This window comes from Notothenia rossii, assembly GCF_949606895.1.
Source record: "Notothenia rossii genome assembly, chromosome: 8".
Taxonomy (NCBI): Eukaryota; Metazoa; Chordata; class Actinopteri; order Perciformes; family Nototheniidae; genus Notothenia; species Notothenia rossii.
This window is the reverse complement of record NC_136906.1, coordinates 73,372,894-73,396,893: the sequence shown is the minus strand read 5'-3', so window position 1 is coordinate 73,396,893 and position 24,000 is coordinate 73,372,894. Positions and strand designations below refer to the sequence as shown.

General features: G+C 39.1%; 1 protein-coding gene across 1 annotated transcript in view; it reads right to left on the bottom strand.

Moving 5' to 3' along the window:
* The window catches only part of lama2 (laminin, alpha 2), a 199,125-nt gene that overhangs the window by 87,112 nt on the left and 88,013 nt on the right, over positions 1-24,000 (bottom strand). Inside the window, exons 19-23 of the mRNA XM_079645313.1 lie at positions 19,548-19,634; positions 9,215-9,426; positions 2,718-2,824; positions 1,851-2,123; positions 632-812 (exon numbers count right to left, since the gene is read on the bottom strand). Coding sequence (XP_079501439.1) covers positions 632-812; positions 1,851-2,123; positions 2,718-2,824; positions 9,215-9,426; positions 19,548-19,634 — 860 coding nt within the window. The remainder of the gene's footprint in view (positions 1-631; positions 813-1,850; positions 2,124-2,717; positions 2,825-9,214; positions 9,427-19,547; positions 19,635-24,000) is intronic.

The following is a 24,000-nucleotide window of genomic DNA, read 5'->3' as shown; positions in this document are numbered from 1 at the left end:
TGGCTTTTAATTTGGATTAACTTTCAATTCTCACTGGTATCATTGTCCATGTTTTTCTGTATTTGTTCTGTTTTGCTTTTATTTATTTATTTTTAACTGTTTTATTTTAACCTATTTTAATTTCTTGTGAGCTTTACTTCAAGGGCATTTCATTCGGATCACTGTTGATGTGTTATCTTGTTCTCTATTTATTTTAATATTGTTGTTATGTTGTCTTCTTGTTCTGTAAAGCACTTTGGGTGCTATACAAATAACATGTATTATTATTACTTTTGTTCTGTCTGTTTTTTTACGAAACACCTCCCTCTTTATGGGACCCTCTAACACCTGCACTTTTAAAAGAACATCCATAACATTCATCTGTTTGTAACTTATACATATCAATATTCCAATTACTTGCACATAGACTATTCTGCACAATTTATATTATATTCAATTTTATTTATTTGTACTATTTTCAGTTGTATTGTGTCGCAATGTTGGAGGAGCCTGTGACCTAAGGATTTCATTGTCATAACTACGCTGTAGCTATGAACATATGACAATGAAAGCCTTGAAACCTTGAACCCTGAAACCTTGAACCCTTGACCCTTGAACCTTGAACCCTTAAACCTTGAACCTCTTTGCTTACGTGTGCAGCCGCCCTCCTGGAAGTTGAAGAATCCTCGAGAGCAGCGGTCACATTTGGGTCCGGAGACGCCAGGCTGGCAGCGACACTGACCGGCTTCATCACAGTCGAACGACTTGGACCCGAACGAGTTACAGTGACACGGGACACACGCTCCTCCGGTGCTGATGCCGTGAGTCTGCGTCTGGAGAAACACAGAAAGACGGGGTTAAAATGGAGTTTAGAAGAGGACGTGGATTTAGAGAAGTTGCAGACACACTCAAGCCACTTAGACACACAGAGGTTGCGAGAATGAGAAATGACATAAGATGCAAGACTTGTTTTGAATGAAAAAGACCAGGTGGGGGGGAAATGAGGCAATAATTGTATTTATATTTGTGAGTTTCAAGAGTTGTGACCATTTTGAAAGTATTACTCTTGAATAAAGAGAGAAAATCAAAGATGAGTTGTCTAGATGCTATTCATTTTTTTATTTGACTTGTTTCAATGTAGACTAAAAAGCTATCTGATAGTTTGAAAATGCCTCCTTGTGGCTGCTAAAGGAACCAAACCAAAATGCCATGCATGGTGGTTCATCAGCCTGGACAACAACATTCACTCACTGCCCCTGATGCCGGATAAAAAACATTGAATTAGTTACAGTTCATCTGAAAATGACTGGAGAATGTGGATATCTTGGGCAAAGTCATGAAGATAATGATTGGCCTAAACATAATAACAGTTTCAACAAAAGTTCAGCAACAACAAACACCTTGAGCTACTTAGAGAAGTGACATTTTCGAATGATCTCATTGTAACGTTGATATTAGGACGTGTTTCACGTTTGCATTTGTTCTTCACTTGGAAACATCTTCAAACCACTTCAAACCAAATGTCTCTCAGAATAAGAACACGAGATGAACACCTCACTGTCCATGCAGTGTTCAAAAACTTTAACCTCAAACCATCCAATCCACAAACACAAAGATTTCAATACTTGATGGACAATAAAAATTAGTTTTCAACGTCTTCTTCAGCAACACCAATATTTTTGAATTCACGTCAAACAAACACACCCATACTTAAACACACCATGCCCGGTTTAAACACTTGAACGTCAAACCATCCCATCCACAAACACATCTTTGTTAATGCTTGTTTTCATTTCTTTGTCTTCTTCAGCAACCTTGACATTTTGTAAACACACCCATGCTACTTAAACACACCATGCCCGGTGTGTTACCCCTGTGCTCGGCCTGTACGCCCCCCTGGGACACCCCCCCGTGCGGGAGGAGCCCCCCCATCTCTGATGCACGGCTGAGAGGGGAACACGCTCCACCGGCCTTCGGGTCTCCCGCCTCTCGTAACCTTGGCGACGCAGGTTGCAGTGCCGGCCCACAAAGCCGGGCCGACAGATGCAGCGGCCCTCGGCGTCGCAGCGCTGAGACATGGAGCCCGGGGGGCTGCAGCCACAGGGTATACAGTCCTGCAGCTCAGCGTCCCACCAGCAGTTAGGCTGGACCAATCACAGCGCAGAGAGGGGGTCAGCAGGACAGAGAGAAACAACACACTCAAAGTACAAGGAGGAAAGAACTGCTGTGGTGTGGAGAAAAATCCTTATTCATCAGGATCATTGTATCATTGTCACAAAAAGAGACCACAAACTTACTTTAGAAAAGAAAAGAGAACACTTGATGACCTTCGATATTCCCAACTTATCAGTTTAAGTGTGAAACAAAAAAAAATGTTGTGTGACATTTTAATATAATGATGCATCTTCTTTGTCTTGCAAAGCTATACATTTGTGGGTTTGCCATCACAGCCTAATTACTGCCATTGGAAAAACTGAAGTGTAGAAAAAAAATTGTCATAACAAATTAACAAATTCTGCAGGTAGTGATGAGAAACAAGAATTTGGAGGTCTCTATATTACGTTAATATCTAATATTCAAGCGTGGTGAAATTGTGCGAATGGGGTTAAAACATGTAGTCCATTAAACATTAAGCAATGTGATGTTGCAAGACACCAAGAAGAGAAAGGGGGAAGTATATGTGGAAAATAGATGAACTAATAGTCTATTAAGTAAAGGTGCCAATACAAAATACTTACAATGCACTCGTCACACTGTCGTCCAGCCACATTTTGTTTGCACTCGCACCGTCCAGTCTCCTTGTTGCAAACCTCAGATACAGAGCCATTAGTGTGACACTGGCAGGCTGTAAGAGAGGAGAGGAGATGAGGAGAGGAGAAGAGGAGAGGAGGAGACGAGACGAGGGAAGAGGAGAGAGCATATTTAATCAATAATTATTTACTAACGGCCTCATTTCTACATAAGTACATCAAATAAAACCTTAGTTCAACAACAACACTGGTTGGTGAGTGTTTCCTTCACACTACAGTCTGCTGGATGAGCTCAAATCCTACTTAAGGTCTTCTTCAGGATTATCTGTCAATATGCATTTTAATATCCCTCTGACTGCGCTTCGGAGAAAATCTCCTCTCGCCCAAATAGACTCTTCAGTCCAGTGGGCTGAATTATTTGTGACAGATTAAGTTTTGTATATTAAAACGACACCCAGTTTAAGTTTGAGTCTAATGACAAAGCAAAGGTGCAACAGAGGACAACATCAAATGTTCTTAAAATTCAGAATGTAGATTCGAAAGAAAAACTGGTGTTTAGTGTGTGAGTGTGAGTTCTCTGTCTAGACAACATTACAATCACAAAGATTGAGTGAAAGTCCACACCAAACCGAACACTGACAACATGAAAGATGACTAGAATTATTTTTTTATTATTATATTTATTTGTCTTCAGTTTATATGCCAACTTACAACCACATTAGGGCTTTGAAAGCTGTCTGAAAAGGTTTTTTTTGTTGGTGCTAAGGGAAATAAAACACTGGACTCAGACACTCACAAGCTGTCCCTGAAGCTACGAAAAGCCAGCCAAGACAATTTAAACGTATCCTCTGAAAAGTTGCCGGATAAAAAAATAATTGAATTAGGTAAAGTTCAGTTGGAGTGAGAGGAAAAAATCTGCTTCCTGCAGCCACATTGAGAAATCACCAAGATATGTGGGTCTTAAATGTTCAATGATCAGTACATGTGGTTAAGAAATGAATAGTTTACCACTAGGGAATGGCTTAGGCATCTTACTAATTAAAACAACATCTCCAGAGTCTATTTGTCACAGCTCTCTCCCTCATGTCCTGCCATATCCACTGTCAATATAAAAGACTCAAAACACCCACGAGACCCTAAAATACTTTGTTTTTTAATCTTGTGATTAGGACAGACACTGAGAGAAAAAACAAGTCCAAAATAAAGCTTGTGTTATAAATAACAAGGAAGTACGCACTACTTGGATCTGATGGTGAGGAAACAGTGGGGTGCTTATGATGAGGCTAAAAACTGTCCACATACACAAGATTAAATTAGAAAGAAAACGTACACACACTAACAACGATTAAAGAGGCCGAATATTCTGGTTGAGTTTTCCCTTTCCTGTAGCGTGTTATATTGTTTTTTGTGCATGTAAACGGTCTGCAGCGATAAAAATCCCAAAGTTCCCTTCAGAGGGAAAATGAACACAATAGGCACGTTCACACCAAGTACTTTTCCCACAAAGGTTCCTGAGAACTACGATTTAGTTGCGTTCAAACCAAAAAGTCCCAGGAACTAAATTAGTTCTAGAGAACCTTTTTTACCCCCTTTTCAGTCCCTGCTAAAGAGCAGGGACTTTCGTGGGACAAAAAGGTTCCTGTGTCTGATTGGCTGGCGGAATGCAAACCACGCCCCGTCAAACTCCCCAAAACGTTTGTGAAGCCGCCATTTTATTATCCTCGCATTGCATTATTAGCATTAGCATTAGCCCAGCGCAGAAACACGGAGAGACTAACTTATGACAACACAAAATGAAACATGGGAGCGGTGGAGATGAGGAGGTGTCGGCGTTCTGGCCGTTTACTCGGAAGGCTTCAGTAGAAGCAGCTGGGAGTCCCAGCAGCAGGCCGGGGATTTAGGGCGGCAGTATACGCCGTGAAGTTGTTTGCGGCCTGCCAGTAAACCCAAAGCAGAAGAAGAAGAAGTGACGTCAGCGGCTTCATTTGCCGAATCCACCCCCAGGAACTAATTTCCGGTGTGAACGCGATCTGTACTTAATTCAAGAGAACTAAAGAGTTCTCAGGAACCTTTGTGGGAAAAGTACTTGGTGTGAACGCGCCTAATAGGGTCCCCTTTAAACCAATCATCTTTAAGGTAAAAAAAAAAAGCAGTTTTAGGGAAGTTCATTGTCTTTAGTAATGATTACAATCACTAAAACTTTATTAATGATAAAACAATTCTCATCTCTTCCTTATTTCTCTGGCGTTGAATTCATGGCCTTTGTCACGGAAGAGTTTAAAAGCAGCACGAATGGGTGAGTTACTTTATAATCGGTCTCTCTTTCTATCAGTGATACTTCAACTTTATTTAACTTGTTTAAATCCTATGGGAAAAAAAAAAAAAAAGACACACCTACACACACGCCAATCAGCCCCTTAGATACACAATTAAAACCTTGAACAACACGGCTCCCATCTGCTGGATGGGCTGTCAGAAGCACACACACATACACATGAAAAACACACACACCTTTCTCAAGAAATCAGTAGCACACTCCACATCACATAGACACACACGTGGACTAGTTTTACCTCGTGTTATTCTCTACTATTAGATGTGAAAGAGACAGAAGGACGGACCTGAGTGTGCGATGAGGAAGTGAGAGATAGAGGGATACAACAGATGTCCACACACACACACAGAAACACACATACGGTGGAAGATTTATCTATTCCTGCTTTACACATGAATGCAGAGAGGCACGCATGTCCTCCCACACACACATAAGCAACCGCATACATTCAGATGTACAAATACACACATGCCTGATTAATCACAGAAGAAAAACATGCTCATACATGTCCGTCTCTTTCTACACACACTCCCTCACACACAGTCTCTCACCCCTCTAGCTTTACCCTTCGGCGACCATCTGGACACTGTTCTGTTAGTCGCTACAATGCGAGCCTTGTTGTTTGATAAAGTGTTGCTTTCTGTTGTGTTTTTTTAAATTTTATTCAGCGCTAGCCTTGATGGTGAAGAGAAAACATTTTTTTTTGCAACTTGAAATAACAAGAACACCACAATCTGTCGTACAAACAAACCGTAGGAGTAGCTATTGTGCATTTCTTGTATATCATTAGCTCTACAATGGTGCGTTGGTGAGAAGTCGAGGCGCTATTCAATCTATTAGGTGTCATACAAAACACACCGAGAGCAAATTGAGTCCACACTCTAGGTAAACAAGTAAACATAGAAGTGAAACATTTCTGTTCTGATGAGATTTGGTGTTGGATGCCTTGAGGGGAAACAACAGGAATTGTGTAATACAAGCATGAAAACATCAATTACAGTACACGCTTAAAATATATTTGTTTGGCTACCGCACAGAGGCGATTATGAAATGTGATTAGTAATGTTATATGACTAACTGATGCCTGAGTTTGTTTTGGAAAGGGTAAAAGAAGTCTTTGAGAACCGCTCTTACTAGAACCCTATATACACCAAATCATAGTGTTGAGGAATCAAAAGATTGACAGGCCAGAAATGCCAAGAGGATATTCTGTATTTCAGAGTGTTTTTTTCTATAGATTCCTGATTAATTGAACATAGTAGGATGGTCAGAGTGGCAGCCATTTTTAATCGTACCATTGAAGAGAACAGTGACGGTTGTAGAGAACACATTCTCTGTCAATGCAAAGTTCTTGTAGGGCTGCTCAATTAATCGTATTTTAATCGCGATTACGATTTTGGCTTGCAATTTAAAGTTCAGGGTAATCAACTGTCAAAACATACTGCTCAAATGTTCTTTTTCAATAAATGGATGTTTTCAAAGTAAATGAAAGTTTTTAATAATCGTGACATCAATTATCGACCCAAATAATCGAGATTATGATTTTTGCCATAATCGAGCAGCCCTACAGTAGTTCTTGGATAATTTTATTTTGAACTATAAAGTACCACAGCAAACAGATACATGTCTATTCCACTCTCAATTAATTTCTATGGTTTTACCAAACATCAGTCATTTCCTTTAGGTTGGGTTTGAATCATTTTGTCTCCCCTAAATCAAGCCATGTAAAGTAATGTATTATGTTAAAAAAGAGCCATCTGCACCCATATGGGATAGTAGAAGAACTTACTCAGTATGCATTCAATTATAAATACCTTAGATACAAAATGTGTTAGTGTGTCCTCCACTTTCTTTTGAAAAGAAAAATGGACATGTTGAGTGAAAGTTAATCAAAGGTATGATCATAAAAAGAGACTGATAATAAAAATGTTGTTATTGTTTGTGATTCATTAAACGCTGCCCTGATTTGGGAATTACCACACTGTTGGTTCAGACTCTTTAAACAATGTGTTTATGCTTTTAAATGTTCTGTTTGAGGCCTATTAGTTGAATAAAAAGCACAGAGGGCTGCAGCACATGGCTGTCCATTAGGAGTAGAGAAATTGTGAGGTTTCTCATCATCCCTGAAAAGTTTATTGATTTATTGTATGAAGTTTCTACATAGCATTCATTAAGGGTCAGACATAGAGGAAGCATAATTACATTATTGAGTTACTACACATCCACTTTGTTCCAGTGATTGGAGACAGTGTGTGACGGTGCAATTCTCACATCTTTACAACGACTTTTCCCCACGTGAGGAATGGTCGGAGGAGTTCATTTTCCTGAATGTATTCCTTATACAAATTGCTCTGTGGTCAAGTTTGCTAGACAAAATCAAACCATGTTCTATTCCTCTACTGAATTACTCTGAACCGCTATTAGGGGGAGGCAGCAGAAAGGCCCACAGATGGGGGAACAAAACAAGTTTAACAGATTTTTACAGTCTAATAGTGCGCAAATGGACTCGGCCTGAACTCTCCTGCTCCACTCAATAAAATTCATTAAGACTGGAAGCAATAGGAAGAGCAGACAGAAGGGCGAGATATATAGACAGAGAGAGAGAGAGAGAGAGAGAGAGAGAGAGAGAGAGAGAGTTGTTGTGTTTTAATAATTCCTGGTGGTCATTCGTACAGGATCAATATCAACCCTCCAAGACACGAGCAGCCGATCAGCACCGTAGGAGAGCAATAGATCAGGCTGATTAATCAATAACCATTTAGCTGGGTGGAGAGGGAAACAACTACAGAACAATGAACTATCAAATACACATTAATACCGCTGTCAGCCTGTCTCCCTGCTCCTCAGAGTTGTATCTGTATATTTATCGCCTGTCTCTCTCTCTGGTTATCTGTCTTTCTGCCTGTCTCTCTGCTTGAGCCACAGTTTTCGTCAACGGCACAGCTTTTGAATGAAGATCTTCCCAAACAAGCGCCATCTGCACGTCTGTATTGGCTGCCATCTCTTCCTCTCTTGTTCAGTTCCTTTTTTACAGGTATAGTTTTTTTTCTATTCTCACTCTTTCACACAACTGGCAGTCAGTGGGCCGCTCCGACATCACACCTCCTACTAGCATAGCTGCTTGCCGACGCACGCACGCACGCACGCACGCACGCACGCACGCACGCACGCACGCACGCACGCACGCACGCACGCACGCACGCACGCACACACACACACACACACACACACACACACACACACACACACACACACACACACACACACACACACACACACACACACACACACACACACACACACACACACACACACACACACACACACACACACACACACACACACACACACACACACACACACACACACACACACACACACACACACACACACACACACACACCAGGTGGTGCATCTACTCAGTGTTTTAGTAAAAGGATTAAAGGTATCATTTAGCTAAAATTGAGTTTCAGAGAGGAAATACTACTGTTAAGTTTAACACCCCTGCTGAGACACTAACGCTGCACATTGGCTGGTTTTAAAATGATTTAGTTTTTTGAAAAGTAGATCATGTTTTACCGCTTGAAGTCCATATGAGTTTATTTGTTGCAATCTGACCACAGCAACTACAACTATCACAATAAACTTGTCAATTTCCATGTTTCTTTTTTAAAAACAATTCTCAGGTTTTCGTGGGGTGGCAGTTAGTACAATATGTTTTATACTTTACTATATGTATGCCTTAAGAGCTCATTTCCAGGTTCATATTTGTATGTTGTGCCTTTGCAGACCATCTACATGCACAAATACCTTTATAACACACTACAAGAAAAGGAAAACCCCCAAAACCTTACTTGGGTTCTTTAAATACTTGTTGTATTACTTTAAAGACTGATTCACATATCAGTTATTCTGGTAGAAGGATTACTGCAACCACTTTTCACACTTTTAAATATATCATCTTATGTTGTTTATAATCTTTTATGCATTTTATTTGATTAAAGTTTTTGGCTATTGTAATGCCCGTTCACATGTGAGATTAATAAAGTATATCTAATAGAATAATCCAATCTAATCTAATCAAGTTTAATCACATGTTTTCGTCTCTTTTGTCTAGTTTTTGACGCTTGTTTTGCGTCACTTTACTCACGTTGGCAGTTTTTCGCTGTGATCGCGTCTCCGTGGTAACCGTCAGCGCAACTGTCGCAAGACGAGCCGCCGTAACCTTGACGACAGAGCAGACACTGGCCCGTGATCGGATCGCAGCTGCCGGGTATGGACAGGTCCAGGTTGTCATGGCAATCGCAGGGCTGACAGGATCCCCCGGGCACAGAGGGCTGGCCGAAGAATCCGTTGGAACATCTGGAGGCAGCGGAGAGACAAAGTGAGGTCATGATGTTTTAAACTCAGTGTACTGTAAACATCATCTGCTGCATGGGAAACAGTGGTCAACAGATCATAAATAGATGGTGAAATGTGTTATGTTTTAGTTTAATTAGCAATAAGAAAATGCATATCAACACAGGAAGCTACAGTAACTTTGGCAGCATATACTTTTTTTGTAAGATCAATGGGATTCAATTCAATTTAATATATTTACAAACAATTAAAACATGCAATTCAAAGGACTATCAAGAGAAATAATGGAGTTGTGTCAAATGGGTCACCCGGAGAAACTCTCCAAAGCTTTAGAATAGGGGCCAAGACAGTTAATAAAGTATTTGCAATATGTTATTCACACATCTAGATTTTGAGAGAGTTCAAGTGTTATACAAGCATAACAAGCTAAAAAATAAACACACAACACTAACCAAATGCACTGAAACTATCCAACCCTAACTACTAAATGGTCAAAACACATTTATTTGATCAGACTTAACATTGTGTTTATAATATCTTACCTATGATAAACCAGACACATTATAAGGGAGACTATAGCATACATTAAAAGCATTTTCAAAACCACACTAAAGTACATTCAAGTATGTATCTGTTTATCTATCGTTATTATATTTATAAGTAATATCGCAATCAGAATATCCAGTAATGTGATCACATATTGTGTTTCTCATATTGTGTGGCCTTCAGCCAACATGCAACATGAAGGTCTGTGCATGGTTTCCTTCAAATGTGTTATTTTTCTACAAACAAACACTTACGCTATTAGAATAATCTGGAAGATATAATCACACACAATTCCACACATAGGGGCTCTAAAGTACCTCAGAACTCTCCACCCTTTCATGCTTTCAAGTTGCAGCAACAGGCCGTCATGCTGTTATTTCCTCTTTCAGGATACCATTTTAGGTAGGGATAATACTGCATCAGGTCTGACTGAGTGTGCAGATAGTGCAACAATGTCTCTGAAAATACAGATTTCCTCCTCCTTTCATGTAGTTAATAATAATACTCTGCAAGAAAAATATTCAGTGGCTCACCCTGCCTTCTCTCTTTTGTATCTAACAACTGCAGAACAAACAGCTCTCAGCAGGTAAATATGATCAAATCATTGTTTACCTCAGCTTGTGTGACAAGAAGTGACAAGAACAAAATACTAGATCACTAATTACAGCAGGTCTCATCTCGAAAGAGCTGGCAGCCGATATCCAATCAGGAAATAAACAAGAAATACATCTCATTGATCAGAGTCCAGGGGAATCATCAGCATTGTTACCGGTGTCTCTTTGACCAGAGAGAGTGATCGCTAAAGGCTGTTGTCATTTATATTTAACACACACCAACATCACACACGTACAGTCACACAGACAGGCATTAAGTCAAAGATTTAACCACAAAAAAGGCTGGAGGGCAACAGAAACCAAATGTATGAAATGAAAGTTACGAAATAAATAAGCTTTACTAGAGATTAAAATAAAAAAATTATGTCTTCAGGCAAAAAGACCCCAAAAAACTACTCAATGCAAAGTCAATGTGATGCAAGAATATACATGCCTGTTTATGTGTTATTGGGCTATGGATTGATTGATTGATTGATTGATTGATTGATTGATTGATTGATTGATTGATTGATTGGTTGATTGATACATTTTATTTCGAACAAGTAAAATAAATAATTACAAAACAAATGTTGCAGTGCATAGTCATGTAAGAGAAATCAAAACAAAAAATGACTTTTACAACAACAACAAAAACAACAGCATTAGCAACATAAACAGTGCCACATCTAGTGTTCGAAAAGGAGTGAGAAGAAGTATAATTTATTTAATCTCACCCCCTTGTCCCTAAATGATTTATTTATAATCTATAATCTGTAATAATTATCATTATTATTAATTAATATTGTTATTATTATTATTATTAATCTGCTTTACCTGTTGATTGACATATACACATATGTACACACACACACACACACACACACACACACACACACACACACACACACACACACACACACACACACACACACACACACACACACACACACACACACACACACACACACACACACACACACACACACACACACACACACACACACACACACACACACACACACACACATAGTCAAACACCTTCCCCATCCCTGTACCTCGAGAAGATAATCTCTCTGTATTTCCTCTTGAACTGGTTAAGTAACCACTTGGCAAACAACTGGCAATATCATATGTATGATGATACAGAGGTTAGACAATAATACATCTAATTCAAGAAAAACTGTTATAGTATGAAGAAAACGTCATATATGCACAACATCTTATTTCATGTGCATTTGCAATAATCACTACTTTGTATGCAATCTGAGCCACTGTCTGTAACACATTTTTGCATTTAAACTATTCATTTAAACATATTCACAAAGATAATCTGAGAAACTGATTAAGGTTTGTCCTTTGGGAAGCCTATTCAAACAGATTCCAGTCCTTGAAATGGATCAAATTGACTAAGTAAAACACATTTAAAGATTAAAATAATAATATAAGATTTCACACAACCTAATATGGCAATATCAAATTGTATAAGTGTTTACATCCCCTTATCCTTTTGTCCTTTTTGTAAATGTATAATTGATGTCTTTGTGGTGTCTGTGAATAATCATAAAAGTATGTTGATTCTTTAATGTTGTCTGGCTCGTGGTGTTTTGTAAGAAAATAAGTGGAAAAATAAATAGCATCCCTTTGATTGAAACAAACATTCTCACGGAGAGATACCGCAGGTCTTTCCTTCCTGCAGCGGTCAGACTATACAACCAGCACAGCCCCTAGTTGACCCCCCCCCCCCCCCCCCACACACACACACACACACACACACACACCACAACACAGACTATATCACCCCTTGCTGCTAAATACCAACAAACTATGTGCAATATATATAGATGCCGTTAATAACTGTAATATAAACCTGGCTGCTAAATCCTTAGAACTGTTAAGGTGTGTATTTTGTATTTTGTAAATTGTGTAACTTGTTAAATACCAACCACCTATGTGCAATATGTGCTAGATGTGCAATATATATAGGTGTCGTTAATAACTGTGTAATATATACCTGGCTGCTAAATCCTAAGAACTGTTACAGGATGTGTATTTTTTTTAATTATGTAACTTTTAATTTTTAATTATATTCATAACTTAGTAATTTTTTGTTATGCATGTCAAATATTTAACATATGTAACATTAAGCTGTCTGTGGCTCTTTGTCCTGCTTCAACTACACACATGTTTCCCCTCCGTGGGACTAACAAAGGTATTCTGATTTAAAAATGGTCATCAGCACCCTTGAACCAGAACAAGGACACACACTTGTTAACTGTCTCTCCATTTCAAAGATGTTAATTTTTGCTTTTCAGCCTCTTTCGTTTGATTAAAAATAAAAGGAAGGCCAGATGCTGCAAAATATATGAACCTGAGAGGAATGTGCCGTGTCAAGAGCCACTGAAAACAAATAAAACAGGCCTGAGCTGAAATAACGCTCTACAGGCTAAAAAGATAATTTAGATGGAAGAAAAAGAAGAGAGGAAGGAGAGAGCGAATAGAGGAGAGGGGAGGAGAGGAGAGAGGGGGGGAAAGGTCTTCACATTGAAAAGAGAATTGAATTCAGAGAGGAGGGAAAAGAAAGGACAGAGAGAGAGAGAGAGGGAAAGGGTCAAGAGCAGCCAGCCATTATTACCACTGACCCTCCTTGGTACTCAATAGAACTGGTTTATTAGCTTCTGTGTGTGTGTGCATGTTGCTGGAGTGTGTGTGTGTGTGTGTGTGTGTGTGTGTGTGTGTGTCCTTGTGTGTGTGAAGTGCTGCAGGTAAATTCATATAGTCAAGGGAAAAAAGACACAAGCAGCAATCTCCGTTATTGATGAAAGAGAACAGAAGAGTGTGTTCATACTTATTATTATATTTTTGCCAGATTGATTCAGTTATTTATTTGTAACAGGAATGTTTTTTTACAATTTATTTGAATTTCATACAATAGTAACTACGTCATTGACACAAATCCTGTCACGAAAACAACCGCTCATTGTATTGTATGTTTTTTATACTGAACTAAACAATTTGAAATCTATTCGTCACCTTTGTCGTGCATTAAAGGGGCCCTATCAGGTTCATATGTGTATGTTGTGCCTCTACTGTGACATGTCTCCATGCTTTATGTTCAAAAAGCTCTTTATTTTCCTCATACTGCCTCTTTTCACCCTCTGTCTGAAACCAGAGCCCAGTCTGCTCTGATTGGTTAGCTGGCCAGCTCTGTTGTGATTGGTCAACTGCTTAGAGATGTCCCACCCCTTAGCCTATCAATTACAATGTGTTGAAGTGCTAGCCAATACAAGAACAACACAGTGTTGTCACTAGTTACCAGCAATAAACAAAGGAGTCCATTGCAGCGTTTCAGGCGGGGGGGGGGGGGGGGTGGGGGGACTTTGGGATTTCAGCCTTTGCAGACCATTAAAATGCACTAAATCCTATATAACAAACCTAGAGGAAATGGAAAACCCTAAAAAGCATAATAGGCCCTCTTTAAATGTGCCCCACTCATGAAATAACTGGCCCCAGTATACCCCCCCCCCCCCCCCAGTAAGATGTGTCTAGAACCACTACAGGTCCCTGTGTGTGTAGTTACTTGGACCTAAAGAGGAAGTGAAGGTATTTATAGTTTAAATAGTGTGTAAATGGAGATGTATTTTGGGGGGGGGGGGGGGGGTCAGACACCTGGTTGAAGCCTTCAGAGAGCACAGGAAGTGGAGGGTGAGCACAGCTGGTGGAGAGTTACAGGGGGAAGAGAGGAGCAGGCATACTAAAAGTTATGTTATTTTATTTTTAGTGCTATAATGCAAGTGGGGAGTCGGCACCGGGGGAGGGGGGGGGCTCTGCTCCTCCCTCAGATAATTATTTCACATAATTTTCCAAACATTTTGAGAGTTTTACTGCATGTAAAAAGCATAATATTGGGGTAGGTTCTTTTAGAGGAGTACAATTTGACTTTTATATAAATAAATATATTGAATGTATTTTACTTTTAAATGTATGTATGCTTATTAATAAATGCATGGGAATAAGATCAAATGACTTCTTATTTGTTTCAGTAGACTAACTTTTACTGCAATTTCCATTTAAAGCTGCAAACGCACAGCTCCCATAAAGCAGCTTTGAGTCTCCTTCAAAGAACAGATGTGCCTTTCTGCACTCAGTAAGTGGAGCTGTGGAAGCATCAGCACTTTTCTCATAAAAGGGCAATTTCATACTCCTATTCTCTTACTCTCTCACTCTATTGAAGTCCTTAACATTCAAATTAAGTATCTACCTGGGGTTGCCAACAAAAAATGTATAGTACAGCTGAAAGTGCTGTGAAACCTATAATATCATTATCTCCCTGTGAGTAATGGGCTGCTACATGAACACAAACTGTCCTGCCAAAGTTTGAGCAAAAGTTATAATTGGATGAGCTTTTTTCACTTTTTTGTCATTGATATTAGGAAGTTATTAAAAAAGTTATATATAAAGAGTTAAGAAATTAGGTTTTAAGGAATGTATTTGCCTTCTTCAAATGTCTACCTGTATATAAAACCGATAACATTTTTCCACGTTTTCTTTAAAGGCTTTTAAAAGTATACACAATGTGACAATACACCACCTTTAAGTTCAATATGATTAGCCTTCACATTTCCCGTTATATATTTCTCTATTCCAGATGCACGGTATAAATTAACTCTTCCACAAATATTGAGTTACGTTAAAAACACATTTCAAAACTACTTTTTTATTTCCTACCGAGTGTCAAGATTTCTGAAATGCAAGTTTACAACTTCCAACATCTTTATAATTCAATGTAGGATGGGGACAGTTGCTAAGTATTTGTTTTGTGTTCTTTCAAATATAATTATATTCAGTGTCTCACCTCATTGTATTGTATTGTATGCATGTTTTTTCAGAACATTTGGACTTATGCCAATCCCCACACAATCAAACTGTTCAGGTAACTTGGAACTATAAACCTCAATGCTGTTGTTTCCCATGTTGCAGGACTTTGGTCTAGCCCTTCTATAGTTGTTAGCATTTAAATGTGAAATTCCTGTTGTCCACCATATGCACCTCACTTGAAAGAAGATTTTAAATGTGTTTTCACCAGATTTATTCTCTATTGTTTTCCTCACACTTGTATTTTTTGACATGTTAATGCATAAACATTACCATCAATCATAGTCATCAGCACTGCTTGGTGTTGCATTTTAGTTGAAAATACCTCTATTTAATGTGTCATATTTATCATACGGTATTTACAGACAGTGTTAAATCACAAAATCCAAATGAATGTGCAAAATGTGAAAAAGCTTTAAAAACCAATAACATCTGGATATACTGCCAAACCCCTGATGGCTTTAAATAGCAGCGTACTACTCCGCAATTAAGCACATGGACTTATTTGAAAGGCAGTTGCATTAAACAGTTTTCAGCTCAATGCTAAATGGCTGTTTATGGACAGGAAATTGAAAAGCAGAATCACTTAGCAGCGACTGGAGAGTCTATTAGCATTGGGAGAATGGAGTAGCTTATTTTGTTAAAGCCCATAATATAGACAAATTGGCACATTACAATTAATTACCACTAACAATAACAAAAGCACTGTAGATAATGAAGTGTAATGGCAGGTAGCGCATGGCAGGTATCAATTAGACTAATAGAACAAGGAACAACGAACTGCTGATTACCTCTTTAACACTGTCATCAGCAATAAAATATTATTTTACATTATGCCTATTGTTCTGTGAGTCAATACAGCAAGCAAGACTATCTTTCCTTCTCATTTGTTTACCAGCTGTCCTCTCTCACTGACTGGAGGCACCATATGGCATCAGAACCACACACACACACACACACACACACACACACACACACACACACACACACACACACACAGCGACCCAACGGAAGTTTATTGTAAAATGCGGCCATATCTCCAGCTAGGAAAGTCGTATCAATGTGCTCCCGTCTCTAGCACCCCCATAGTCCGAGCTACGAGGGAAAAAACTAAACTTACATGAAACTTCCGTTGGGTTGCTTTAAAGCCAAGCTTCAGTTTAAGATTCACCCTGTAATAGAAACATGTGATGGAGCATTACTAACCTGACTCAGATGGTTTGTTTCACCAAACCGTCTAGGAAAGCTCCACTGGAAGCCATTTGGAAAAGGCAGGCACTTTCAAAAATACTTGGCAGGTGATTGGATCAACCTGTCTACCACCTTCTATCATGGGCCACTTCTGATTGGTTAACAATGGCTGGTACAAGTTTGAAAGAAAATCGCAGGCTTTGCGATTTGATAATCGCATCATTTCAAATTGCGATTTCGATTTAAAATCGATGAAATGTTCAGCCCTAACACACCCACACACACACACACACACACACACACACACACACACACACACACACACACACACACACACACACACACACACACACACACACACACACACACACACACACACACACACACACACACACACACACACACACACACACACACACACACACACACACACACACACACACACACACACACACACACACACACACACACACACACACACACACACACACACACACACACACAGAGATATATCAATAATGTACATTCACAGATGCATTCTGTATATTCAAAGACAGACGCACACACGCACACTTTGAACACAATCTCTCCAAACACTACCATCTCTATTCGTCAAAAGCAGCCCTCATGACACTCTCTGATCATTTTGGGAGTTGTACCAGTATAAGTCGCTCGACAACGCACATTCCCTCTCACTAATTGGACATGTGAGGACATCAGAAAGATATTTGGAGAAGTTGACTATGAAAGATTGGGACCACATTGTTCTCTGTCTGGGTTATAGCGCAGTGCAGATGCCTCTCGGTGACAGACAAAGGTAGAAAATGGACTGACAATGAGTCTGTTTACTTTCCAGTGGCAAATGAAGTTTATAAAAAGACTAAAATGCAGACGGAGAGATTCTGCTGTGGACAGCATGGCGAAGCATGTGGACTATGCATGCTCCCTTTAACTAGCAACACAGGGGAGGCTGGATACAGAGAAAACTATTTGAGGCACAATGTTTCACCATTGGGATTGAAATTGTCAACATAATTATCACTCTAGATACAAAAAGGTAGTTATTGTAGGTCAGGAGCATTAGGACTTGTTTTTATCCCCACTAGATGTAGTTTGATAAAGTCAATTTCTTCCATCTAATGTACAATTAAAGTACTCTATTAGTTAACCATGAATTAAACCCATTACCTAATTAATAAATAATGAATGTATAAACCCTTTATAAAGACTGACTTACTGGAAAGTGGAGAAATGCTATACTTGGTAAAAAAGTATACAATATGTGGGATTCTGTCCTAGACTTTCATAGACGGTAAGACTACACACAAAACATTTCTCTTCAAATGGAAATCATGAACTGTGCGAGGTCACTTATTCATTTGTGCAGCAAATCTCAAAGAAAACCTTACTACACCACATCGTGCAGTTTGACCTCCCTGAACACACAGCTTATCCCTCACATGTACATTATTAATATTACACTGTCAACAACAACAGTCATCAGACATTCACCGGGAAGTCAACACGCAACGCCAGCTAAAAGAAAATCTGGAATTGCTGAAAAAGTATAATTCCTTAGAGCTACAAGGTACAAGGTTTACTACAATTATAAATAGGGGGGGGGGGGTATCCTTTCCTGTAGTGTGTTATATACTGTAGGTTTCTGTGCATGTACATGGTCTGCAAAAGCTAAAATCCTTAAGTTTCTCTCCCACACTCTCGCCTGGACTCCTTTGTTTACTTCTGTAACAAAGTGACATCACCAGGTAACACTCGTGCTTCTATTGGCTAGTGCTCCAACACATTCTACGTGATCAAATGACATCTCTAAGCAGTTGAAAAATCACAGCAGAGCCAGCCAGGGAACCAATCAGAGCAGACTGGGCTCTGGTTTCAGACAGAGGGTGGAAAGAGGTGCTGCAGCACAGACAGTATGAGAAAAATAAAGAGCTTTTTGAACATTGAAGCATGAAAACATGTCACAGTAGAAGCACAAAACACAAATATGAATCTGAAAATGAGCATATTACTGTATCAATTTTTTAAATATACTTGATAATAACTCATCAATCCAGCTGTGGGTGGTTGAAAACAGTCCGAATGTATTTATGTGAGGCTGCATGGTGAAAAGACGATGTTTACTCTGCGTCACCACATGACAGCTTAGCCTGAAGTTGTAAGCAGCAAGACAGAGAGGCGTCTCATTAGTGCTGGGTTGGTAAAGAAGCTCACAGCTAATGGAACAAGAATGTCACTCAGATAATAAATGTGCTGCGGACAGAGAGCTAGACGGACAGCGAAACAGAGCACTCTAAAAACTGTTAATGAGCAGCGAGTTCTGTTTTCATTGGGGACGGGTGACCTGATTTCTTTTTCCACTATTTCCAAATAGTCAGTTTTAACAATCACAAAAAAAAAAGAGAAGAGCTTTTATCCACGTATGAAATTGCAAAGTAAGGTCAAAAGTGTTGTTTTAATCATGCAAAGGTCGTGAAACATAGTCATACTCATCATGTCGTACTTATTAGACCGAAATGCTGGTCAACTTTAAAAAAAAAAGGTTTGACCTCACAAGATGTATGGAGGTACAATTCCATGTTTTGATAAATAATGATAGTTATTTCCATGTTTGTGTTCAGAAACACTGAACTTGGCAACACTTCCACATGCATCTGAAGCCAGTACCTTCAGCATACTGACATAAAGAATAAGCATAGTTGTGCTTATCATCAGTGTGACGTTTCAGGTTCAGTGTGTGTGTGTGTGTGTGTGTGCGTGTGTGTGTGTGTGTGTGTGTGTGTGTGTGTGTGTGTGTGTGTGTGTGTGTGTGTGTGTGTGTGTGTGTGTGTGTGTGTGTGTGTGTGTGTGTGTGTGTGTGTGTGTGTGTGTGTGTGTGTGTGTGTGTGTGTGTGTGTGTGTTACCTTTCACAGCGTGGTCCTGTGTTCCCGGGCCGGCACTGGTCACACAGCAGCTCCCCCTCTCTCCCAAGATGGCAGGTGGGGCTGAAACTTTCATAATTGCCGAGATGAAGTCGTTGTTGTTTTTGTTGGAGTTGTTGATAATTCCGGTAGCGTTGTCCAAGTGTGGAGAGAGGGATTAAGAGGAGTAGGAGGGAGAGCAGAGGACAAAGGCGAGTTAAGGCCATTGTTTGTCTACACACACACACACACACACACACTCACTCACACTTAAACTCGTGTCACTATACTTTCACTTGCCAATCCTCAAATGCACACTCTGTAGGACACACACATTTAATTCCCTCCTCTCACACCCACATGTCTGTACTTCCACACAATTTGAAAACACTCTTCCTCTCTATGAACTGAAAACCCAAATGAACTGAAAGAGAGGGAGAGTGAAACGATAGTCTCTCACCCTCGTTCTGTCGCCCTCCCACTTCCAGAAACTATAGATAGTTGTGCTGGCTCGGGTTCCCGGCCCCTCACTGACTCACTGGCTCACTGAGCTACAAGTGAGACTGCTTGGCAAAAGCTTGAGAACAACAAAAAACTTTTAAATAAAATTAAACTTTGGGCTAAAATGGGATATATTTGAGTATAGCTATAATCATCATGGGAAATTGTTAAGTCAAGCTGTTCAGTGATGTTTCTAAATATCCAATTTGGGGGGGAGATGATGAGAATTAAGAAATGTGTGAGGAAAAAGGACTCATTTCAGTCAAAACACACATTCATGTAAACGATTAAATGTGATGAGACTTTATATGCAAAGAAAGTCAAATACATTACATGTGGAACATTGTTTTTCCAGTGTATGTAAGACGCTTTGGATAAAAGTGCGAGCAAAATATGTATATATATATATAGATATATATATATATATATATATATATCTATATATATATATATGTATATATATATATAGATATATATATATATATATATATATATATATCTATATATATATATATGTATATATATATATAGATATATATATATATATATATATATATATATATATATATAGATATATATAGATATATATAGATATATCAGGTGACATATAGCAACACAATCTAAAACGACTAAAAAATCATTAAAGACTGAGACACAAACAGAACGAAGTTGAAAGGTGCCGCTGCCAATATGCGGCACAATCATCCAAATCAGTTACTCTAATAATAGACACTCTTGAATCTTGTTATCTACATCTGATCCAGATCTACATCAAAAGAAAAATAATAATAGACAATCATGCAGACTTTTGGATAATATCTAAATCCTGGGAGAATTAGGGCTTCTCACAGGGATTAATTGTGCACATTTCAAGTGATGAAGACTTGAATTTGATTGGGTACAGCTGAGAGGAATACTCTATATTTATAGTATTGAATAGAGACTGAGAAATGGATGTTATTTGCTATGAAGGGTTTGCAAAAAGAGTATTGTTTTAACCAGACTGACAATCAAAGTGCAAGACACCTCTGAGCAAAAGTTAAAGGGGACCTATCATGCAAAATGCACTTTTTGATGTCTTTTATACATAAACATGTGTCCCCGGTGTGTCGGGGAACTCACGCAGCGTCAGAAAATAAAACCCTCTCTCTTTTACTCCGTACCCAAATCTCTAAAAACGGGGGAACAACGGAGCTGATCCAGATTTACGTCCGATGTGATGTAATATCTGAAATGTGGGCTGGCTTTACACCCTATCAGAAACGTTGCTATCAGAAATAATGCCTGACTGTTTTGGACGTAATATGGTCGGTGTTTACATTAGCATCGCTAACACTCAGAGCTAACCTGTACTGGAGAGCATGTGTGTGAAGAAGCAGGAAATGAAAAGGAACTCACCTTGTGGTATAACCGGCAAGAGAGAAAGCCTTTGAGCTCCATACTGTTTCAGAGATAATCCTTGATAATCCATGATATGGCGTTTCATCACGGCAGTATTTAGTTTAGACGGTAGCTGCCGGGTCCCGCATGAGCTCAGCCCCCCCCCTTTTTTTTTTTATACCCCAAATCATCACTTTTGAAACAGGAAGTGAAATAGAGGGATATGAGGCATAGCTAGAATGGGTGATCTGTTTGGTATTTTGAGCAAAACACTTCATAGACATGTTTTGTATATATTTTATATATGTGAGACCTATGCTATTGCCTAAAAATAGCATGATAGGTGACCTTTAAATCAGAATACAAAAAGAAAAACTGGAAGCTTAGAATTTAAATCTGATGAGATTTAAATAGGAACTTGTTATTATTTCGGTGTCAAGTAAGGAATAATGCCTTAGACAAGCTAGATTTAGCAGGTGTGTTGCTTTAAAATAGAGATATAAGGGGAGTGTAGGGTAAACGCTATTATAATTAGATCAGGTAATATCTGATGAATATAATATGTGCTTCAAATCACAGTTTAAAACAATGTATTTTTGACCAATGAGTAAACTGCAGGGAGTTTAAAGAAAAACTACAACCGTGGTTTTGTGGCTCAATAATGATCAAGAGTCAAACAAATATTAAAATCGACTCTCCAATGTTTTAAACAATGTGGTGACAATTGCTGAGTCACTGAATTAAAGTGTAAAATAAATATTTTGTCTGGATTATACTGTGTTAATTCATGTTAAAATAGCCAACAGGTGACTTCAAACTTTGAAATTGAGTATAAAGATGTGTATGTCTGAGAAGTTCGCAAAGAATATTATCCATGAAGTTTTTTCATGTGTAAAATAAGACAGTATTTTTCCATCCTTTACAGTTTTTCTGGCCACAGTTGTGTTGATTCTTCCAGCAGAGATGACATTTCCACCAACAGGGATGATGTTTCTCCACTTATATTGATGCCTCTTCCTGTGGTGTAATATTTCTATTCATGCCATAACAATTATAATCCTACCCACAGCGATGAAGCCTCTATCTGTGCTGACATTCTTAAAAGATACAAAGAAAAGTAGTCTGAGTGTCAGGAGAAGAGAACATGTAAAAGAGGGCACTGGTGGGTCATAGATTTAGTTTCAAGAAGGCAACAAGTACAGAAATACAGCTACAACTTCAAGTCTTTGTCCATTCAAGTATCTTCTTTAGCACATTGGGAAAGATTGGCTGACATTTTAAAAGAACAGTCTTGGAAACTTTAGTCAAATCTGTATTGGTACGAATCATTAAGATATTTGTTAAGGGATATTTGATTAAGTGTCTATAACTATACTACCCTAAAAGGTTAAGTAGATTCAGATCTAACTAGAAATTTAAGAACAAAGACTCCTTGAAGTGAAGTTACTCAGCCTGAATGTTTGTAAAGAGGAACAGCTCTCCAGAACTATATTGATTTCTGCTAATCTGCTGTAAATCAGATGTTTAAATTCATATATGACTTTATCAGATGTTTGTAAGAGCTGAACCCTTACAGCTAACTGGAGCAGTCTGACTGTCTGGCTATTCCAGGGACTCGCCTCTGTGAACATAGCGGACTAGGTGGCTATTTTGAGGGGCTGAAAGGCACGGCACCTTCAAGCTATTATTACTGCAGGGGGGGGGGGAGAGACAGAGAGAAGGAGGGGGGGGGGGAGAGAGGGTAGAGACAGAGAGAGTTGTGTCTTTCTTTAGCTCGGAGAGTTTAGGATAGGGCATGTCATGACTGCAGGAGGATTCTCAGCTGCTGCTGCCTGTGTCATGTGTGTGTGTGTGTGTGTGTGTGTGTGTGTGTGTGTGTGTGTGTGTGTGTGTGTGTGTGTGTGTGTGTGTGTGTGTGTGTGTGTGTGTGTGTGTGTGTGTGTGTGTGTGTGTGTGTGCGTGCGACATCTAATTCAACCAATGATTATAAATGGCTCTACTCGTGACAAAAGACAGATTTCCATCCAATTATATTGCACATTTCAAGTAAAATTTGGGAAAGAAAATTCCAATGAATGCTTGTTTCTTCTTTATACTTTTACCTTTTGACCATTGGGACAGAGACGTCTGTAAATCAGCAGATTTTTTTTAAACTACACATTGCAAACAATTTCATGGCCCTTATTTAAATAAGTTGGGTCTAAAAGTTGTAAAATGAGCTAAAAAGCCGAATCCAGTCTTACTTTTTTTCCCCCTTTGCATTTCACTGACCCGAGAATGGGAGATTGAAGGCGGAGCTTTAGGGAAAACTCAAGTGCGCCCTCTCTATGGGCCAACATACGGGTACAGTACTTTGCTCTCGAGAGGTCGGCCATTTTGCCTTCATGCGCCACTGAGAAACTTTCATAGGAATTAAAGGGGTCCCGCCTCCAAGGCTGTATTGAGTTATCTTCATACATCCATGAAATAAACCTGGTGGAGTGACAACAACGACCATCTTCCATGCCAACAAAGGATGCCCAGGACAGGCCAGCAATGGATAGACGATGAACACAATGGGGTGCTATTTGGATTA